The sequence below is a fragment of the Dreissena polymorpha genome, chromosome 1 (assembly GCF_020536995.1).
Source record: "Dreissena polymorpha isolate Duluth1 chromosome 1, UMN_Dpol_1.0, whole genome shotgun sequence".
NCBI lineage: Eukaryota > Metazoa > Mollusca > Bivalvia > Myida > Dreissenidae > Dreissena > Dreissena polymorpha.
In genome coordinates this window covers 53,870,635-53,888,650 of record NC_068355.1, presented here as the reverse complement: position 1 = coordinate 53,888,650, position 18,016 = coordinate 53,870,635, and the positions used below count along the sequence as shown (strand labels likewise).

The following is an 18,016-nucleotide window of genomic DNA, read 5'->3' as shown; positions in this document are numbered from 1 at the left end:
AAGGTCAGAGGTCAAATATATGTGGCCTAAATCGCTTATTTTATAAATACTTTTGCAATATTGAAGATAGCAACTTGATATTTGGCATGCATGTGCATCTCATGGAGCTGCACATTTTGAGTGGTGAAAGGTCAAGGTCATCCTTCAAGGTCAGAGGTCAAATATATGTGGCCCAAATCGCTTATTTTATGAATACTTTTGCAATATTGAAGATAGCAACTTGATATTTGGCATGCATGTGCATCTCATGGAGCTGCACATTTTGAGTGGTGAAAGGTCAAGGTCATCCTTAACAAGGTCAAGGTCATCCTTCAAGGTCAAACATCATATAGGGGGACATTGTGTGTCACAAACACATCTTGTTTGGACATTGAAAGTGGGTATGTAAATGCCATGTCAAAGTGTTTGTTTATTTACAGCATTAAAAAAAAATGAGTTTGACTATTCATATTGTAAATGTTTCTATTGGAATCTTCTGTTAACCTGTAGATCCACTTGCAACATTGGCGATGGCAGCTGCCTCTAGTGCTGGAGCAGTAAGCAGCATTAAACTGGAACCAACGAAAGCACAACAGGTACATGTTCACATGATGAATATAATTGGTCAAATTAAATTCACAGCCAATACTTGACCAACAATTTTCAAAAGTTTGACAAAACATGTATCTTTGTGTAATTAAAAATTAAATTTCATTACAAGTACATACCTATGCATTTGTATCTACTACTGATATTTTAAGGAAACTGAACATATGTCTAGGGCTATATAATATAAGGTCACTGACAGAATGTGTACATAATTAAAGTGGAATTAAAATTTTCCCAATGACGCCTCTCACATTTCAACGGAATGTTCTAAATGCCGAGCACGTTTGCAAATGATCAAAGCGGAATGAATAGTTGTTGAGGGACATTTCTTGTCATTCAACCAAATGTGCTAAATGGGAGCGTGTCTGTGACAGGGGGAGACAAAAACAGTGATGACAGTGACAACCCCCAAGAAGGAGGGCAACCAGTGGTTTGATGTGGGCATTATCAAGGGCACCTCCTGTCTGGTCTCATACTATCACCTGCCGGCAGAGGGCCAGCAGGGCAATGGGGATATCCAGCAGGAGAGAAAGGTGAGGCCATGGCCTTATTAGTTTAAACCTATTTATTTTAGCTCGATTGCAGCAAAAGCCTTAGGCTTATAGAAACGCTCTCGAGTTCGTGTCCTGGGCCTATAACCAGTACTTGGTGTCTTTGAAGAAGATCTAGAGAACGCTCCCAGAGTGGGGATGGAACCCGTGACCTCCGGATCACTAGGCGGACACCAAATCAATTACGCCACGGCAAACATGGCCGGTGTTGAAGGGACCTTTTTACAGATTTTGGGACCTTTTCACAGATTTTGGCATGTATTGAAGTTTGTCATTTAATGCTTCATATTGATAAATGTGAGCATCGGATCTAAAAAGCTCAAATAAAAATTCTAACACGGCACGCGACTTGTTTTCTATAGACAAAGAAGGAAATCAAGTGTGGGTTATTCTGCAATAACTTATGGGTGGAGCTTTATGTTTCGAAAATAGTTCCGAATAAATAAAGAAAATATTGCAGTAAAATACCGCTCTAAAAGAAATGTAATAAATGTAGCATGTATATAAATGTTATGCAACAACAAATTGTATATTTGGTGATAAGTGGCATAACCACGCCTACAAAGAATGTTATTTGTTAGGAAACGTAATTCAGAAAACATTTATAGCGTGTCGGCTTTTCAGCTGCATCAATGAGCGTGACGTCATTAAATTTCTACGATTGTTGTTTTCAATAAAAGTGATGTCATTTGCAAAATATTTATGAATGAAAACGACGTCATATGTTTGTACAATTCAATGACGTCACTAAATAGTGAACTTTGTACTAAGAAGGGCGGAGTTTTGAAAAATATAGTTCACGTCCTAAAGCTTGAACCAAATCAATCAGAATCGTGTTAGAGTCGAAATAATATTTTTCTATGATGGTTTGTTGTCGAATAACCCACAATAAGTTGTATAGATGCGTGTTATCAAATCACTCGTGCTTCGCACTCGTGATTTAATTCCTACGCATCTATACTCCTTACTGTGGGTTATTCGACAACAAACCATGATAGAAAAATATTATTTCTTAAACAAGATTGAAATTGAAGAAAGAAAAAAAAGTAACCCTCAACTGGGCTCGAACCACTGACCCCTGGAGTCTATCGCTTAGACCACTCAGCCGTCCATGCTCATACACTGACTCTGAGTGATGTTTTTTATACTTTATATAAGCAATCCTCTTAGTATCACAAAAAATAACGACAACATATATAACGAGAATTTCCAAATTATTCAATCGTTTTGTGTTGCAATGCTTTATAATTTTCAGGTTTTTAAATCATCAAAAGATGCATATCATGGATATTTCAGAGCATGGTAAATGTTCAGTATTACTGTTTCCTCTCAAATATCATAACTACAACAAAAATTGGCAAATCTGAAACATTTTGCGAGTGAATAGAAAATACAAGTGAATCTGTTATTGAGTGGAGCTAATTTTGTAACATTAAAGCACATTTAAATTAGTCATAATGTTGAATTTGTAACTGTTCACATCTTATTTTAATGGTGTTTATTTGCCAGGATGTTGATGTGGTATCGGTGCAGGACCACAGTGTACTCAAGAGACAGGAGTTGCTTCCAGGCACGGCATACAAGTTCCGAGTGGCCGGCATCAACGCGTGTGGACGGGGGCCCTGGAGTGAGATCTCTGCCTTCAAGACGTGTCTACCTGGCTACCCTGGGGCACCATCAGCCATAAAGATTAGCAAGGTACTGCTCACAGCTGGGATTCATTGTTGTCATTTTCACGATAGTGTATTGCATAATACAAACAAAAGTCTTAAGACATGCTGCTCTCAATATCTATTTAAAATAACACAATAAAATCATGGGGGGACTGCAAGGATGCGAGGATTGCAGGCTTAATTACTAATATAACCTATGATAAGTGTGTGGTGGTGAAAATCCAACTGAATTTGGAAGTGAATTCCTTTGAGACTGCATTTTCATTTTTGCCGGTGACTTCAGAGCACGGATGGAGCTCACCTGTCATGGGAGCCCCCACAGAACACAGCGGGCAAGATCACGGAGTACTCCGTGTACCTGGCAGTGAGGAACTCATCTCAGCCTGTAGAACAGAAGCCTGGCACCGCCGCCCAGCTGGCGTTCGTCCGCGTATTCTGTGGTCCAAGTGCCTCCTGCGTGGTGAACTCCAACAGTCTCACATCCGCACACATTGACCACACCACAAAGCCAGCCATCATCTTCCGTATTGCAGCTCGCAACGAGAAGGGCTATGGGCCTGCCACACAAGTCAGGTGGCTTCAAGGTAATTGTCATTGAACATATGTTCAATAAAGACATGGGGACTGGGGATTTAAAGTTGTTGTTTTTTCATGGCATAAAGGAAACTTGAATGTAAATGTGTTTGATTAAAATCTGTTGTCCCTGGAATCCAATTCAATTTGGTGGCATATTTTTGGGGGCATTACATATATGTCATATTAATTAAAAGTTGTATAAGAATCATAAAGCTGTTAAATTTGATTGTTCAAAATTTATTCCAGTGGTTGGTCTTAAAGGTATAGAATTCTTGTATTATTTCTTTCGCTTTGCACGTGTATTGCTGTAATATCACTGTTGCTATGTGAACTCTACATTTCATGCTGTCTCAAGAATTCTTTGAGGCAAATTAGCCTTGCTCTTCAAAAACTACGCTTAATGCATGTGCGTTGAGTATTCTCCCAGGTGTTCATTATACACATGTATCGCCTTAATATCACTCTTGCCATGTAAACTCTGAACATTTCTTGCTGTGTTAGGTTATGATAGAGACATATTGAGACTTGCTGTAGAAAAACTGTGTTTAATGCATATGCGTTATGATAAGCTTTAAGCAGTCTGCTCATGGTTACCAGGGACAACAAAGGTTTTTTCAAAACATGACTGTATTTATCATTCAAGTACTCAGGTTTTCAGAACATGGCTGTATTTCTCATTCAAGTACTCAGGTTTTCAGAACATGGCTGTATTTATCATACAAGCACTGAGGTTTTCCCATAACATGGCTGTATGTATCATAGAAGTAATCATGTTTTCCCATTAAAAGTGCTGTATTTATCATTGAAGTTCTCATGTTTTCCCATAACATGGCTGTATTTATCATTGAAGTACTCAGGTTTTCCCAGAACATGGCTGTATTTATCATTGTAGTACTCAGGTTTTCCCAGAACATGTCTGTATTTATCATTGTAGTACTCAGGTTTTCCCATAACATGGCTGTATTCATCATACAAGTTATATTCTGCTTTCAGATTCTGCTCAGGCTCAAGCTCCACTACCAACTAAGATGGCTGTAAAGAGAACAGTTGACTCGTAAGTAGTTTTAAAACTAGATTCTACAGATCCTTGTACTTTGTTTTCTATCTACAATAAGCAATATAATTGGCCTCACATTATAAATTGTTGAGGGTTGTGTACCAGGTGTTGCATTATCCTGTGTAAGCCTATTTTTAGTACTTGTATAACTTTCCTTTATGCTCAATCCTGTTTTTGATTTTGCCTGTGTTTAAGTGGGTTTTTTTTTTAGAAAATATCCACATTATGTCAGAGAAAGTTTTCGATTTTGTATCGTCTTACATTTCTAATTTCAAATGTTTTGCCCCATTTTTAACTAAGACATTTTATGACTATTATAATTAATATAACTTAAAAGCTAACAAATCATATCTGAGAGCACAAGGTTCACAGGTTTTATGTTTGGTCTATAACATGGTATTGTAGCCCTCAACATAGATATTTCTTCTCATTGTTCTATTGGTAGATGAATTTATTTTTTTTTACGTAGTTTTCTTTTATTCAATATGACATTAAGGAGAGGGTGGTTAAGTCACTATGGTGACAAGCTTTAGGTTGTTTGTTGTTGCTGCTGATGATAATGATGCAGATGTTCTACTGATGATGATGCAGTTTTGCTAATTTATGATGATGATGATTCTGATTACAGGACCCAGTTGCAGTCAGCTCTATCACAGATGAAAAAAATTCGATCTGACGAAGATTCACCTGTTATGTAGACAGATTCTAGTACAAAACATCTTTATGAAGATGGATTCCATTACAAAATATCTGTTATGTAGATAGATTCCGGTACAAAAAGCAATTAAGTATAACAAAAGAGATGTAAATTTTCTAAAGATACCTGGCTTGCTTATTCATTGTTATATACATGCAACCCTCCACAATAGCTATTCAAAGACAGCTTTCATGTTTTCCAAATTATTTCTGCAGAATGATTTTTTCATTATTAAAAATACGGTCTTGAGTACTTCAAGAGTGAACAACGGCCTGGTTATTTGATATCACTATTCATGTTTGATATTTTGTTTGCACCAAAGTGCAGGTTTTTATTTTGTTGTAAATAATGTATGGTTTGTATCATATATTTCATTTTGTCATATGTATGACTTAGTTTTAATGGCAGCAAATGAAGTTTGTATTATAATCATTGTAAATGTCATTTCATCATCCAGGTAATTTGTGGTAACTTGTGTATTATTTGTTTTCTGATGGTGTCATTGGCATTATGTATGTGTATGCTATATTCTTGTTGAGTCATGGGTAATTTTTATAAAGTTGTTAGATCACAAATATTTTATAAATATATGACTATGAATCATTATAAACATAATTAATAACGTTTGGTCTTTATATTTGTTGCGTGTTTTTCAAATGATTATCGTCTAAACTAATAATAAATAATCTATTGCGTTGATGGTGTCAAACCGCCATCTTGAAAATAGGCTCTTATTGATCAGTGTATTCTGATTGGCTATTCCAATTTCAAGATTTTCATACTATAAACAGCCTTAAAACTGACATTGTAGAATAGGTTAATATCTTGTGAAAAAAAGTCAACAGGCTATGTCGTAAGGAAAATACTCATAAAGAAGACATTTTGTGTTACTTAAGAACACTATGTGAACAATTTATAAAAGAGGAAATATTTAAAAGTTCTGATGAATGACAATATTGACATTAATCAGCAAAATGATGGTGACCTGGTCCAAAAAAAAACGTAACGATTGCATCATTTGAGAACATTATATCACGTGATTTCACGTGATCTCTATAACCACAACACAAAAAGAACCCACGACTCAACAAGAACCTACCATACATTAGTTTTGATCATCATTTTTGTACTTGTTCATGACAAAAATACTAATTCCATATAAATGAGGTATTTTTTTAAAATAAACAGTAGTTTTAAAAGTTGATCTCATTGTACCTTAATACCAATAATGTCACATAATTTTATATATAACAAGTTTGAGTAATTGCTAGCTTATCCTTAAGGGAATACAAAAACATACATCTACACACTATTGAAATATCCATTATTTTCTTTTCAAAGGCTTAATAAGGTAGTTTACAGAAATGTATAGCCATGCTTTGCTGTTGTTTGTCTAAGGGTGTTAGGTGTATCTACTGCATTCTGCAGCCATGTTTGTTAGTTAATCACTTCTTACATCCACCCATGATTAAAAAACTGAATTATTGATTTTATACCGTTAAATTTAAATACGAAGCTCCAATAACCAAATGCAAATAATGTTAAATATACGCATAAGAATGATAAGAAAGCAGGATGTATCATATTATTAAGGTTTTGTAAACATCTGTGGCTCTTGATAAAGAAACATTATTTAGTTTTATCTTTTATCCAGTGCAAGTGGGCAATATATTTGCATGCTAACCTGATGTTTTAAATAAAACTGAGAAGAAAGTTAAATAATTCATTGTACATATCATGTTTCAAGTAATACACTATTTGTGTGCTTGAAAATTTTCTCAGAAGTTCCTAAATGGGTTAATTTGAGAGTTGTTTTTTTGCCATGTTGTGTCATTTTAATGAACTTATTGTAAGTTTGGTGAAGTTTCCAGACATTGTTTAACACGATGGTTTTCTCTGTTAGTGTGAAGTTAATGTATGTTTGATGGATTTCTTGATTATGTTACATACTTTGCACTGTTTTTGGGTAGGATATATACTGTTGAATGATTATAAACTCACATGGATTCAGTTATAATTGAACAATGATATCTTGAAGGCTGTTCAGCCATTCGGCTTGTATGGGGACCAGATTAATACTGACAATTTTAATCATGTACTTTGTTTTGTTTCAAATACACACATTTTGAAAATATTTGACAATCTGTTAAAAATGTGAGGGTTTTATGTTTTGTTTGAAAACAAGTATTAACAATGTTCAATTGGAAAAAATGTAACTTACAGAACAATAATATAGTTTTGAAAAATCGATGTATTCATATAGTGTACTTGTTATAACATTGTTAGATAGCTATGAATACATATTAGTTCCAAACTCTTATTGAAAGCATTTCCCCCTTGTAATATATGCATGCTCCCTTCATAGAACTATCATCATTCTCTTCAAAGTCTGACGCCATATTCATCAGCCATTTTTGTACAGTGTGTGCAAGCATATTTTCATAATAAATATTCATTCAACTGTTATGTGTGTTGTTTTCCATTACAATGCACTCTTTTAAGATAAAATGGCAACCCTGAAATCTACTGATACCACGAAAAAAGATCATTTATTTCGCCAAGAGGTTATGTTCTTGTTGCTACGTATTTGTTTTATCAATTTGCTGGTAAGGAACTAGACATAAGTAGTTCTGGTATCCGGAAAATCGGCTCCCTGCATTTTTAGCTTACCTGAGCACAATGTGCTCACGGTGAGTTTTTGTGATCGCCTTTTGTGCATCATGCAGCGTCAACATTTGCCTTGTTAACCCACTAGAGGCCACATTTATTGTCCGATCTTTATGAAACTGATCAGAACATTTGTTCTAATGATATCTTTTGAGTGTTTCTAAAATGGTTTTGGTCTGGGTTTTTTACTAAATCTTTGCGAAACTTGCTAAGAATGTTTATATTAACAAATCTAGGCTTAGCTTCAATCGGGGTCACGTGTGTCCAAAATCTAGCACAACCGGTCAAATCTTAGAAAAATCTTGTAAAGGCTACATTTATTAACAACTCTCGATGAAACGTAGTCAGAATATTGATCTTAACAATATCTAGACTTGCTAACTTACTTCCTAGAACTACGTTATCGTATTAAACTTTAGAAAAACCTTCAAACACTTTAGAGGCCACATTCATGACTCATGATTGATTCAACTTGGCCAGAATGTTTATCTTGACACTTTGTAAGCCTAGTTAGATTGTGGACCTTATGTATCCAAAAACTAGGTTGCCAGGTAATTCTTAGAAAATCTTAGTTACCTTTTAAAAGCCCCATTTACCGGTATTAATTGATCTTGAATTCCAATCTGGGTCATGTGCGCCAAAAATCTGGACCGAGGACACATTTACGACTCACTTTGATGAAACTACAAAATGTTTATTATACCCCCATTACCATTGGTAATGGGGGCTATATAGGAGTCACTTTGTCGGTCTGTCTGTCGGTCGGACTGTCCCGAAATCTTGTCCGGGCAATAACTATGTTGTTCATTGTGAGATTTTAAAATCATTTGGCACATTTATTCACCATCATTAGACTGTGTGTCGCGCGAAAGAATTACGTCAATATCTCAAAGGTCAAGGTCACACTTTGAGTTCAAAGGTAAAAGATGGCCATACATGAGCTTGTCTGGGCAATAACTGTCGTTCATTGTGAGATTTTAAAATCATTTGGCACATTTGTTCACCATTATTAGACGATGTGTCGCGCGAAAGAATTGCGCAGATATCTCCAAGGTCAAGGTCACACTTTGAGTTCAAAGGTCAAAAATGGCCATACATGAGCTTGTCTGGGCAATAACTATGTCGTTCATTGTGAGATTTTAAAATCATTTGGCACATTTGTTCACCATTATTGGACGGTGTGTCGCGCGAAAGAATTATGTCGATATCTCCAAGGTTAAGGTCACACTTTGAGTTCAAAGGTCAAAAAAGGCAAAACATGAGCTTGTTCGGGCCATAACTACGTCGTTCATTGTGAGATTTCAAAATCATTTGGCACATTTGTTCACCATCACTGGACAGTATGTTGCGCGAAAGAATTACGTCAATATCTCCAAGTTCAAGGTCACACTTTGAGTTCAAAGGTCAAACATTGCCATAAATGAGCTAATACGGGCAATAACTATGTCGTTCATTTTGAGATTTTCAAATAATTTGGCACATTTGTTCATCACTGGACGGTGTGTCGCGCGAAAGAATTACGTCAATATCTCCAAGGTCAAGGTCACACTGAGTTCAAAGGTAAAAAATGGCCATAAATGAGCTTGTCCGGGCCATAACTTTTTTGTGACATTTTAAAATCATTTGTTCACAATCTGACATTGGACGGTATGTCGCACAAAAGAATTATGTCGATATCTCCAAGGTCAAGGTCAAACTTTGAGTTCAAAGGTCAAAAATGGCCATAAATGATAATAGCATAATTATTCTTAAAAAATCGCCATAAATTAGATTCTCTTGTTTTGTGAAGACAGCATGCAAAATAGTCTGTGTCAATGCGGCACGTGGGGGTATACGTCACGTCTGTGACAAAGCTCTAGTCTTGAAAATAACTGGGCCAGTTCGATTCTGCTTCACATGTGTCTCAAGTTTTAACCCCGAAATCGGGTGAGCACTTCGGGGCCATCAATGTCTTCTTGGTCTTGATCTTGGTTCAGTGACGACTGATATAGTGTTAACAATCTGTCGCTAGAACTCGGCGGTCTCATGTTCGATCCGGCATTCATCAATAACCTTCTAAATCGTAATTCGCATTAGCCATTCAACCTATGCGTAGTGTTCAGTCGCTTTTCACTGAAATACCCGAGGTTTCTCTCTGGAAACAAGTGTCGTCTTTTTGTCGAGCTGTCCTCTATATGCTCGTTAAAATCACTTCTGAAACTGTATCTGATTGCGGTGTCACTCTGGATCAGCAGACGATTTATTCCATAAATTACGTAGGAGTCCGGAGATTGATTGCGGTGTGTGATGATGCGCGCAGCTTCGTGCAAGTTCTTCAATGTACTCTCCCGTGTACGAAAAGCCGCTGTAGCTGTTTTGTGCACGTAAAGGGGTTCTCCATTATTAGTCTGGTTCGTCTTCAGATTACAACACGAGGCTTATCGCCATGTGTTGCTAAACCCGTAGGCTCAATGCCTTCCTGCTGACGCGTTGATAACAGGTTTGCCTTTATTGCGTAGATTATCAAAGCTAGAGATGGATATTAAGTAAACAGAGGAAATTTTAAGCAGTTTATTTAGAAACATTCTAACACGACCTTATGTTATTCACATGGCGACAAAATAAACAAACCGTTGTAAAAATGCGTAGCAAAACATTTCAGAACCTTATCACATAATAGTCAAATATAATATACTAGTAGTTATAAATTTGAATCGTACACATTTTATGAGCAGCGTGATAAGACAATTTAATCTGTTTCGGACCTTCTTTTTCCGCTAACGAGACCACGAATCCTTGCATGAGTGGCGGAGAGGGTGGCTGCTCGTCAGATAACGATGACCGCACATATCATATGAGTCGCGTTCTGAGAAAACTGGGCATAATGCATGTGCGTAAAGTGTCGTCCCAGATTAGCCTGTGCAGTCCGCACAGGCTAATCAGGGACGACACTTTCCGTCAAAGAAGATTTTCGGTAAGAATGGACTTCCTTTACACGAAAAATACCATAAAAGCGGAAAGTGTCGTCCCTGATTAGCCTGTGCGGACTGAAGAAGGCTCATATAAACATTTTATTGCATCGCATTATCGTTGATATAGGTCAATAAACACCCGTCGGACTGGCTGTAAAAATGCTAGGATACATGATTTCATTCAAACACATTAGAACCCCGACGTGTTGTTACGGGATCGGTAGAATGATATATTATTTTCTTGTATTGAAAATATAATAATAATTTGTATAGACATGAAGATAAGATAACAACTCTTCTATAAAGCACGCTTCATTTATATGAACAAGGACCTATATAGGCCGATACGTGAATATGATGTTTGCAAATACACATTAAAAACTGTACATTTTTTATGTTGTTTACAGTTATATACGATAACGTTGAAAGCTGGGCGACATTGCCGGTGATAACCAACTTCATAAAAACATGAGAATAAAGAATAGTCTTTGGCTCCATAAACCTGCTTAGATAATATATGCGTGTTTAATACCTGTGTTGTAATAACATATTGAATGTAAAACATGATATAAGTGTTGCTAAACCGAATGAAATTCAGCTTTTTGTTATATATTAGCGATCGAAATTTTTCCTGATTTACATGTATTCGTACTCCCCTTATGCATATACATAATACTAGGTGCATGAACACGGGATCTGGAAGGTATGGGTCAAGTTCTGCCCCAAGCCCAACACTGTGTGTCTGCGCCGCTACACGGCGCTATGGTGGCTTTGTTGGTCCGCGTCGCTGTCAAACACTGCTGATTCAAGTGACTGACAATGGTTCCTTCGGGCCTGTAGTCCCAGAGCGTTTTCTTTTCACCCCAGTTTGCTGGTCGCAGAGTTACGTCCACTATCGTTACATTTCCCCTCTTCACGACACTTACCGCCGTCGAATCGACTGAACGTATCTGTCCGTTCGACGTGTGCGTAAAATATTGGTTGCTGGCAACTTGCGGGTGACATTTATACAGTATAAGACTTAAAACGTTATTTTCTTTGGACACATCGAGGCATTTATCAACGGCCTTGTTATAGATATGTCCAAACCGCTTAACGTCGACTGGAAAATACACCTCCGAAAACGCCTTCACGACGTCTACGAAATACTGATACGGTTGGCATTTGTTCCGTTCGCGTATTGCTCTGCGCTTGGTAAGATCCCCAGTCGTGAATTTCTTATCGCGCACGTAGTCTTCAAAGAGGTCGAGGAAGGGCGGATCAATCCAGACACGGGCCATGCGCGCTTTGTTGGCCAAGAGGTAGTCGTCCTCCAGTTTTAGGCCGCCCCAAGGCGTTACCCTGAAATATAATTATGAGAGATGAATCTTGAAATATAATTATGAGAGATGAACTCTGAAATATAATTATGAGAGGTGAACCCTGAAATATAATTATGAGAGGTGAACGCTTTACACCGACTGAAAAGTCATTAATTAGATAGTTGTTTCAATTCATCAATGTGTTTAAAGAATCGTTTTCTAATCAGCGTTAACAATTGTTTTTGTGTGATGTTGAAATTGCGTCCTGGTGTTGCACACTATTACTATATGTTGTAGCAAATATTAGCGAATACCACATATTTAACATTATTTTCAGACAAATTGATAAATATAGCTGCCAAAAACAAGCCAAAGTATGAAAAGGGCACATTACAGTAAAAAAATTTTTTCGTGAATACATATACATGTATTTGCATAAGTTGTTGCTCGAAATATTTATGTTCATGCATAGAAATTAGTAGATCAGACGATGCACTAATTTTTAACATATCATGCGCGTCTTCCAAAAATGTACATGTGTATTCGAGATGGCAATCCTGTCCGCTGATGAGAACAAGAATCAAAGCGCTGTAGGCGCTGAAGGCCTGGGACTATTTTTAGTGTGACGTAAAATGCATTTAGGATGTTTTGTCCGAATTCATCCCTTTGTCCGAATGTATACGGATTGACCCTAGCGGTTGAGTGCAGAAGCTCAGAGACTGTAAGAAAAGACAATAGTTGTGTATATACTACAGTGTACAAAGACGGTGGAGGACAACACAATACTGGTTGTGGGAACGATAACCTTTTGTTCAACTCTACAGATCTGGTAGAGGTTCGTCTACATAGGCGATGAAGATATACAACAACAACAACATGGCCGCAAAAAACTGTTATTGTTGGCGTCAAATACATCACTTTCAATAGCCTAAAATAGCTTTCTATTATATAATTAACAGATCAGGAAAACACTCATACTTCCTTTGTAATGTGTATACAAAAGAAAATCCACTTAAGCCCAAGTCTCACTTTTGCCGGTAGAGCCCTGGTCCATCCCGGTTTGCTAACGCCGGTCGACCGGCGAGGACCGGGATGATTCGTGGATTTTTTTTTTAACGCAGTCACACTCAATCTCCACGCAGAGTTTTCGTTCCTTGCCCTCATTTGATTCAGCTATGCTCGTTCCCGTCAAATCTCTGCGCGGAGGTTGAGTCACACTATTTCCCGGTGCCGCCCCGGTTGAAGACGGTCAACAGCCAGGCAGAGTCCCGGTCAACCCGGACTGGTAACGGTTTATCCCGGTGAAACCCCGGCAGAGCCCCGGTTGTCGTCGGTAGTGCCCCGGTGAAAGCCGGAAGAGTCCCTGCATAGCCCCGGTTGTCGCCGGTAGTGCCCCGGTTGAGCCCCGGTTAAAGCCGACAGCGTCCCGGCAGAGCCCCGGTATAACGTAACACCGCCGGCAGTCACCGTGTATATACCGGCATCAGAGTCCGGCAGAGCTACGGCAACACCCCGGTTTCACCCCGGTCGTCGCCGGTAATGCCCCGGCGGAGCCCCGGTGAATGCCGGTGGCGTACCGGCAGAGCGCCGGTTTTCTTATATACCGTAGCTATACCGGGGTCTGTATGATCCCCGATGGAGCTACGGTGCCGTCCCGGTTGTTCCCGGTGCCGTCCCAGTTGTTCCCGTTGCCGCGCCGGTCGTTGTCGGTCCATCCCGGTGACTCCCGGTTCATCCCGGAGGTATTAAACATTTTAAATTTTTAATAATTTCCCGGTGGAGCCCCGGTTTTCCCCGGTTCATCCCGGTCGTCCCCGATGGAGCCCCGGTTCATCCCGGTAGAGCCCGGATCACGCACCAGGGCTCCGCCGGCATCATAGTGAGACTGGGCCTTTACCCTGATAAAGAACGGTGTACCGATTGTGTACGTTGTCTCACGTAGAACTTTTCGCGCTCGATTTGCGCGCTCGATCTGCGCAGTGAAATATCATATCCGGTAACTTCGTATATTTCCGAGAATGATCATGAATATTTGTTGTTGTTTTTTTCATTTTCTTTTTTTCTTGAATGAGACAAAACGCAAAATAAAATAATAATATCTTAAAATATGTTTATAAATACCAAATGTAATGTCTTCAAAAAATGTATCAGACAAAAATTATTCTTGCTGTTTCCGTAGACACTCGTATCTTTTCGGCCTAGACCGTCAAGTGAGGAACTTATTCTCGCATGAATATGCAAACAATAATAAAAACTATTATTCGTAGCCAATGCTTAGTAATTTAGCTTCAATAATATTTTTTTACACGTTTTATGACACTGTCATGTTATAAAGTGATGTTCTGTATTTACAAGGCGGGTTATTGAGATCTGCGAAGAACTTCTTTGATTGCGCATGCATTACCGCCAAGTGGTAAATTGGACATTCATTCGTGGGTTTTGGCAGCCAGCCAATTCTGACTGTCTCAGAAATTTGTATCATTGCTATGGCCTTAGGGCTACGCCCAAGGCCAAAAATTGTATAACTTTATAGTGGACAGGTTAGTTATGAAGAATCACAGGCTTATCTGGAGCTAAATTGGTCGTATGATAGTAGACTTATATTCGCATGACGCGGGTAAAATTTTAGGCATAATAATAACGTCTACAGGTGATTATTTATTATTTTATAATGATATCTTTGAAATAATAAGTTAAAAGGCACGTAAAACTATTGTGTGTGAACGGAGCCGCGTCATGCGAAAATGGGTATTATGTAGTATACGGCCAGCGTAGTTCCAAACCAGCCTGCGCATGCGCTCAGTCTGATCAAGAGCTTTGACGTTCGCTAATGACACCAAGAAAACTTGCGTTACCTTGGTAGCACTTGACCACACTGTCGCATAAAGAGTATAACCCCTTTTAGTCAAGTCATTACTTTGAACGTTCTTTATATCAGTTTTAGCTTACATTAAATCATCCATTTCATGAAAATCATAACGGAATTGTAGTACAGTATTATAATTGTTCTCATTAGTAAATATTTTAAATTGATTGAGAAGTTGAGAAGAACGGATTTGTTTTATGATCATGGGTCGTGTGCAGAAATCAACCATGCACGATTTATTTGCGATGTACTCGTGCTAAAATTCTCTGGATGTTTTATGAATACGAAGGTCAAACTCTGTGTCCACTTCTTATTTGAACATTTGAAAACGTAAGTTACTTCAGACATTAGTGATTGTAAGAGAAAATAGCATATGTAGCTGTATTGAAAGGTCACCAACCTCTGCACGGAGATTTCACTAGCTCCTAACAAATAACAATTAACCCATTTATGCCTAGTAGACTCTCCCATCCTTCTAAATTGGATCAATTTATTTCCAAAATTAGGGATGTCTAGTATATTTATTTCTATATTTAGAATATTTCTTACAGAAATTTCTTTAAGCAAACAGCGCCGATCCTGATGAGACGCCGCATCATTCGGCGTCTCATCTGGGTCTACGCTGTTTGCCAAGGCCTTTTTTCTAGACGCTAGGCATAAATTAGTTCTGGCTACCATAACTTTAAATGTCGCTTTTTATAATTTTTTGACTGGCGCGACTTTATAGTTATGGACCAACCCCATTAGGAAAGTCAACCAGAAATTCCCGAAAAGTTGACAGTTAACAAAGACCGGTCCAAAACAGCTTTTAAATGCAGTTGTTGGCCCAAATCAACCACTTGATTGGAAAGATTGACATTTTTCACATTTAACTGATATATTCTTTCACAAAATACTATCTTAAACATTTAAAATGTATCTATTCTGCTCTTACATATCGAGATAAACAGCGATGTGACAGACTTTCTTGAAATGCGAATCTCCCGAGATTTCACGGTCATATGACGTTATTTCTATTTTAAGTAACAAACCATGTGCTCAAGTGTTTTCAAATTCAGAATGACATTTCCCGGTATTTTAATTATTCTGGCTTATTTTGTAAACAAATTGTAGTGTCAATACAAAGCAAAAGTAAATACTATATAAAACTACCTGATTCACAATGAAATCAGTCTTATAATCCACCAGACGTAAGTTGTTAGTCACAAATAGTAGATTTCAGAAAACGAAAGTAATGTTTATAATTTCAGCATAAAATGTCAAGGTCGATCCCAAAGTATCCAAATGAAAACTCGTCACGTGACAAAGCGACAATGGCGTCGAAATTGTGAATTTCAGACCAGTGAGAGTTATTTTCATCTATTGTAAGATGCATTTGAAACATTTGAACCTTAAAATATTCCTCGATGCAGTAATTTATATTCATTCACCAATATATGTAGAAATGTATCCAATAAAATGAGCTTTCTTTGATTTATAGCGTGACATAAATATGTTACGACTCTGGTTGACTTTCGATACGGGGTTAGCTTCAGCGTACAGGTATGTCAATACTATATAAACTGTACGCTGAAGTTTCTTTAGCTAGGCATAAATGGGTTAAGCGACATGGTTGATGCTATTTTCCAAAGGTTTTAATGGAAAACCAAACACTCGGAAATATATATGTCATCTCAATCTTATAGAAACAACTGCTCAATGAATTAAATATATAACATTTAAATGACTACATTTAACTAGTAACAGTGGTACATAAAAGGCTGTACCTGAACATGTGCGCCACAGCGGAGCAAGGAACCATCTCTACCCGGCCACCACAAAGCCACACCTTGACGGACAACTCGATCTGCTCGCTGCCCCAGATGCGCATGCCGGAATCGAACCCGCCAAGCTGAAGGAAGTAGTCCGTGCGCATCGCCATCATCATCCCTTGCTGCACCGCGAACGGGATCGGTTCCACGCTTCCGTTACGGCGGGATCGAAACTCGTGGCTATATGGCACGAACATTTGATCCATGGTGACTTGGTGAAAGAATGGGAACACGTTCTCGAACTCCTTCTTTTCTGGCTTGTTGGAAGACAGTATAAATTTAAAGTTTTCTTTGTCAATGCTACCCACGTGTGAACACAGGAGTGCCTTGGGCACCTGAACGAGGCGATGTATAAGCGGCTCCGCCCAGCCCTCCGCCACTTCCATATGGCTGTCCATGACGACGAAATACTCCGCCGTCACCGCCTCTATACCCGTCTGGCGCGCCAACATCAGACCACCCGGCTTGTCGATGGTGATCAGGGTCACTTTCTCTAACGATCTCGCGTGAATAGTTACTTTTAATTTGAGCTCTGCGTCACTTGAGCCGTCGTCTACGATAATGATCTCTTTTAGAAGCGTGTCGGGCGTCATGTCCAATACACTGTAAACCGTGCGTAAAACAATGCTTGGCCATTCGTCGCGAAATATGATGACGACGCTGATTGGCGGTAAATTGTCCGGATATGTCATAGTTCTGCACTCCGCCGGTCGCATGTCCGACAGTTTTCGGCGCAGACCTATCACATCACTGATAAACGTATTAAACCTATGCTTTTTATCACTCTCAGCATACTTTGGCATATTAACTTTAAATTCGCTTAGGTCAATTGCACTTCCATTCTTCCCAGGTCCGAGATGGAACGCTTGGAATTCTGAACCGGTTGCAACATCGTGTGTATTGTCCGGAGACCGAGTCACATCGCTCCTTAGCGTCGTGTGATTGGGAATTCTAAATTTTGCTGACCTTTCAAGGAGGGTCGTGTAAAAAACTCGGATGCTCCCATTTTGTAAATCCCACGTTTTGCGAACGAGAACAATAAACCAACATGTAAAGCACATGAACATGCATGTTACTATAAAGTTTAAAAGCCATCGCTTCCGAATCATCCCACGCTTTTGATTAAGTAACATTGGCTTTGGTTGGTAAATCATCCATCATTATGACAGAACTTTGTTAGCAAATGGGCAAGCTGTTACTGTTGAACATGTTCGGATTAAGACAAGCATTGTTTCGGAGTTCGTTCTCTGCGAGGTTTTATTTTGACCAAACACAGAA

General features: G+C 38.5%; 2 protein-coding genes across 3 annotated transcripts in view; one reads left to right on the top strand and one right to left on the bottom strand.

The window, feature by feature from the left end:
- Positions 1 to 7,606, top strand: part of LOC127881207 (host cell factor 1-like) — a 63,239-nt gene extending 55,633 nt beyond the window's left edge. For both annotated transcript variants that reach the window (XM_052428928.1, XM_052428922.1), the window contains 6 exons: positions 490 to 575; positions 963 to 1,121; positions 2,649 to 2,837; positions 3,096 to 3,396; positions 4,382 to 4,442; positions 5,074 to 7,606. In XM_052428928.1, the coding sequence (XP_052284888.1) occupies positions 490 to 575; positions 963 to 1,121; positions 2,649 to 2,837; positions 3,096 to 3,396; positions 4,382 to 4,442; positions 5,074 to 5,143 (866 nt within the window). In that variant the 3' untranslated portion in view covers positions 5,144 to 7,606. The remainder of the gene's footprint in view (positions 1 to 489; positions 576 to 962; positions 1,122 to 2,648; positions 2,838 to 3,095; positions 3,397 to 4,381; positions 4,443 to 5,073) is intronic.
- A 3,210-nt stretch (positions 7,607 to 10,816) lies between these two features.
- Positions 10,817 to 17,651, bottom strand: LOC127881219 (polypeptide N-acetylgalactosaminyltransferase 5-like). The gene is made up of 2 exons (XM_052428954.1): positions 16,694 to 17,651; positions 10,817 to 12,101 (listed from the first exon to the last, which is right to left on the bottom strand). Exons 1-2 carry the CDS (start codon positions 17,539 to 17,541, stop codon positions 11,471 to 11,473), a joined length of 1,479 nt encoding a protein of 492 aa, XP_052284914.1. The 5' UTR covers positions 17,542 to 17,651; the 3' UTR covers positions 10,817 to 11,470.
- Between the last annotated feature and the right edge of the window lie 365 nt (positions 17,652 to 18,016).

What these genes read in the sequence shown, in the direction of transcription:
- LOC127881219 (XM_052428954.1), bottom strand. Translation starts at nt 17,541, where the DNA reads ATGCCAAAGTATGCTGAGAGTGATAAAAAGCATAGGTTTAATACGTTT. An exon ending in GCTGTGGCGCACATGTTCAG is followed by an intron (nt 12,102 to 16,693) that starts GTACAGCCTTTT and finishes ATTATATTTCAG; the next exon opens with GGTAACGCCTTGGGGCGGCC.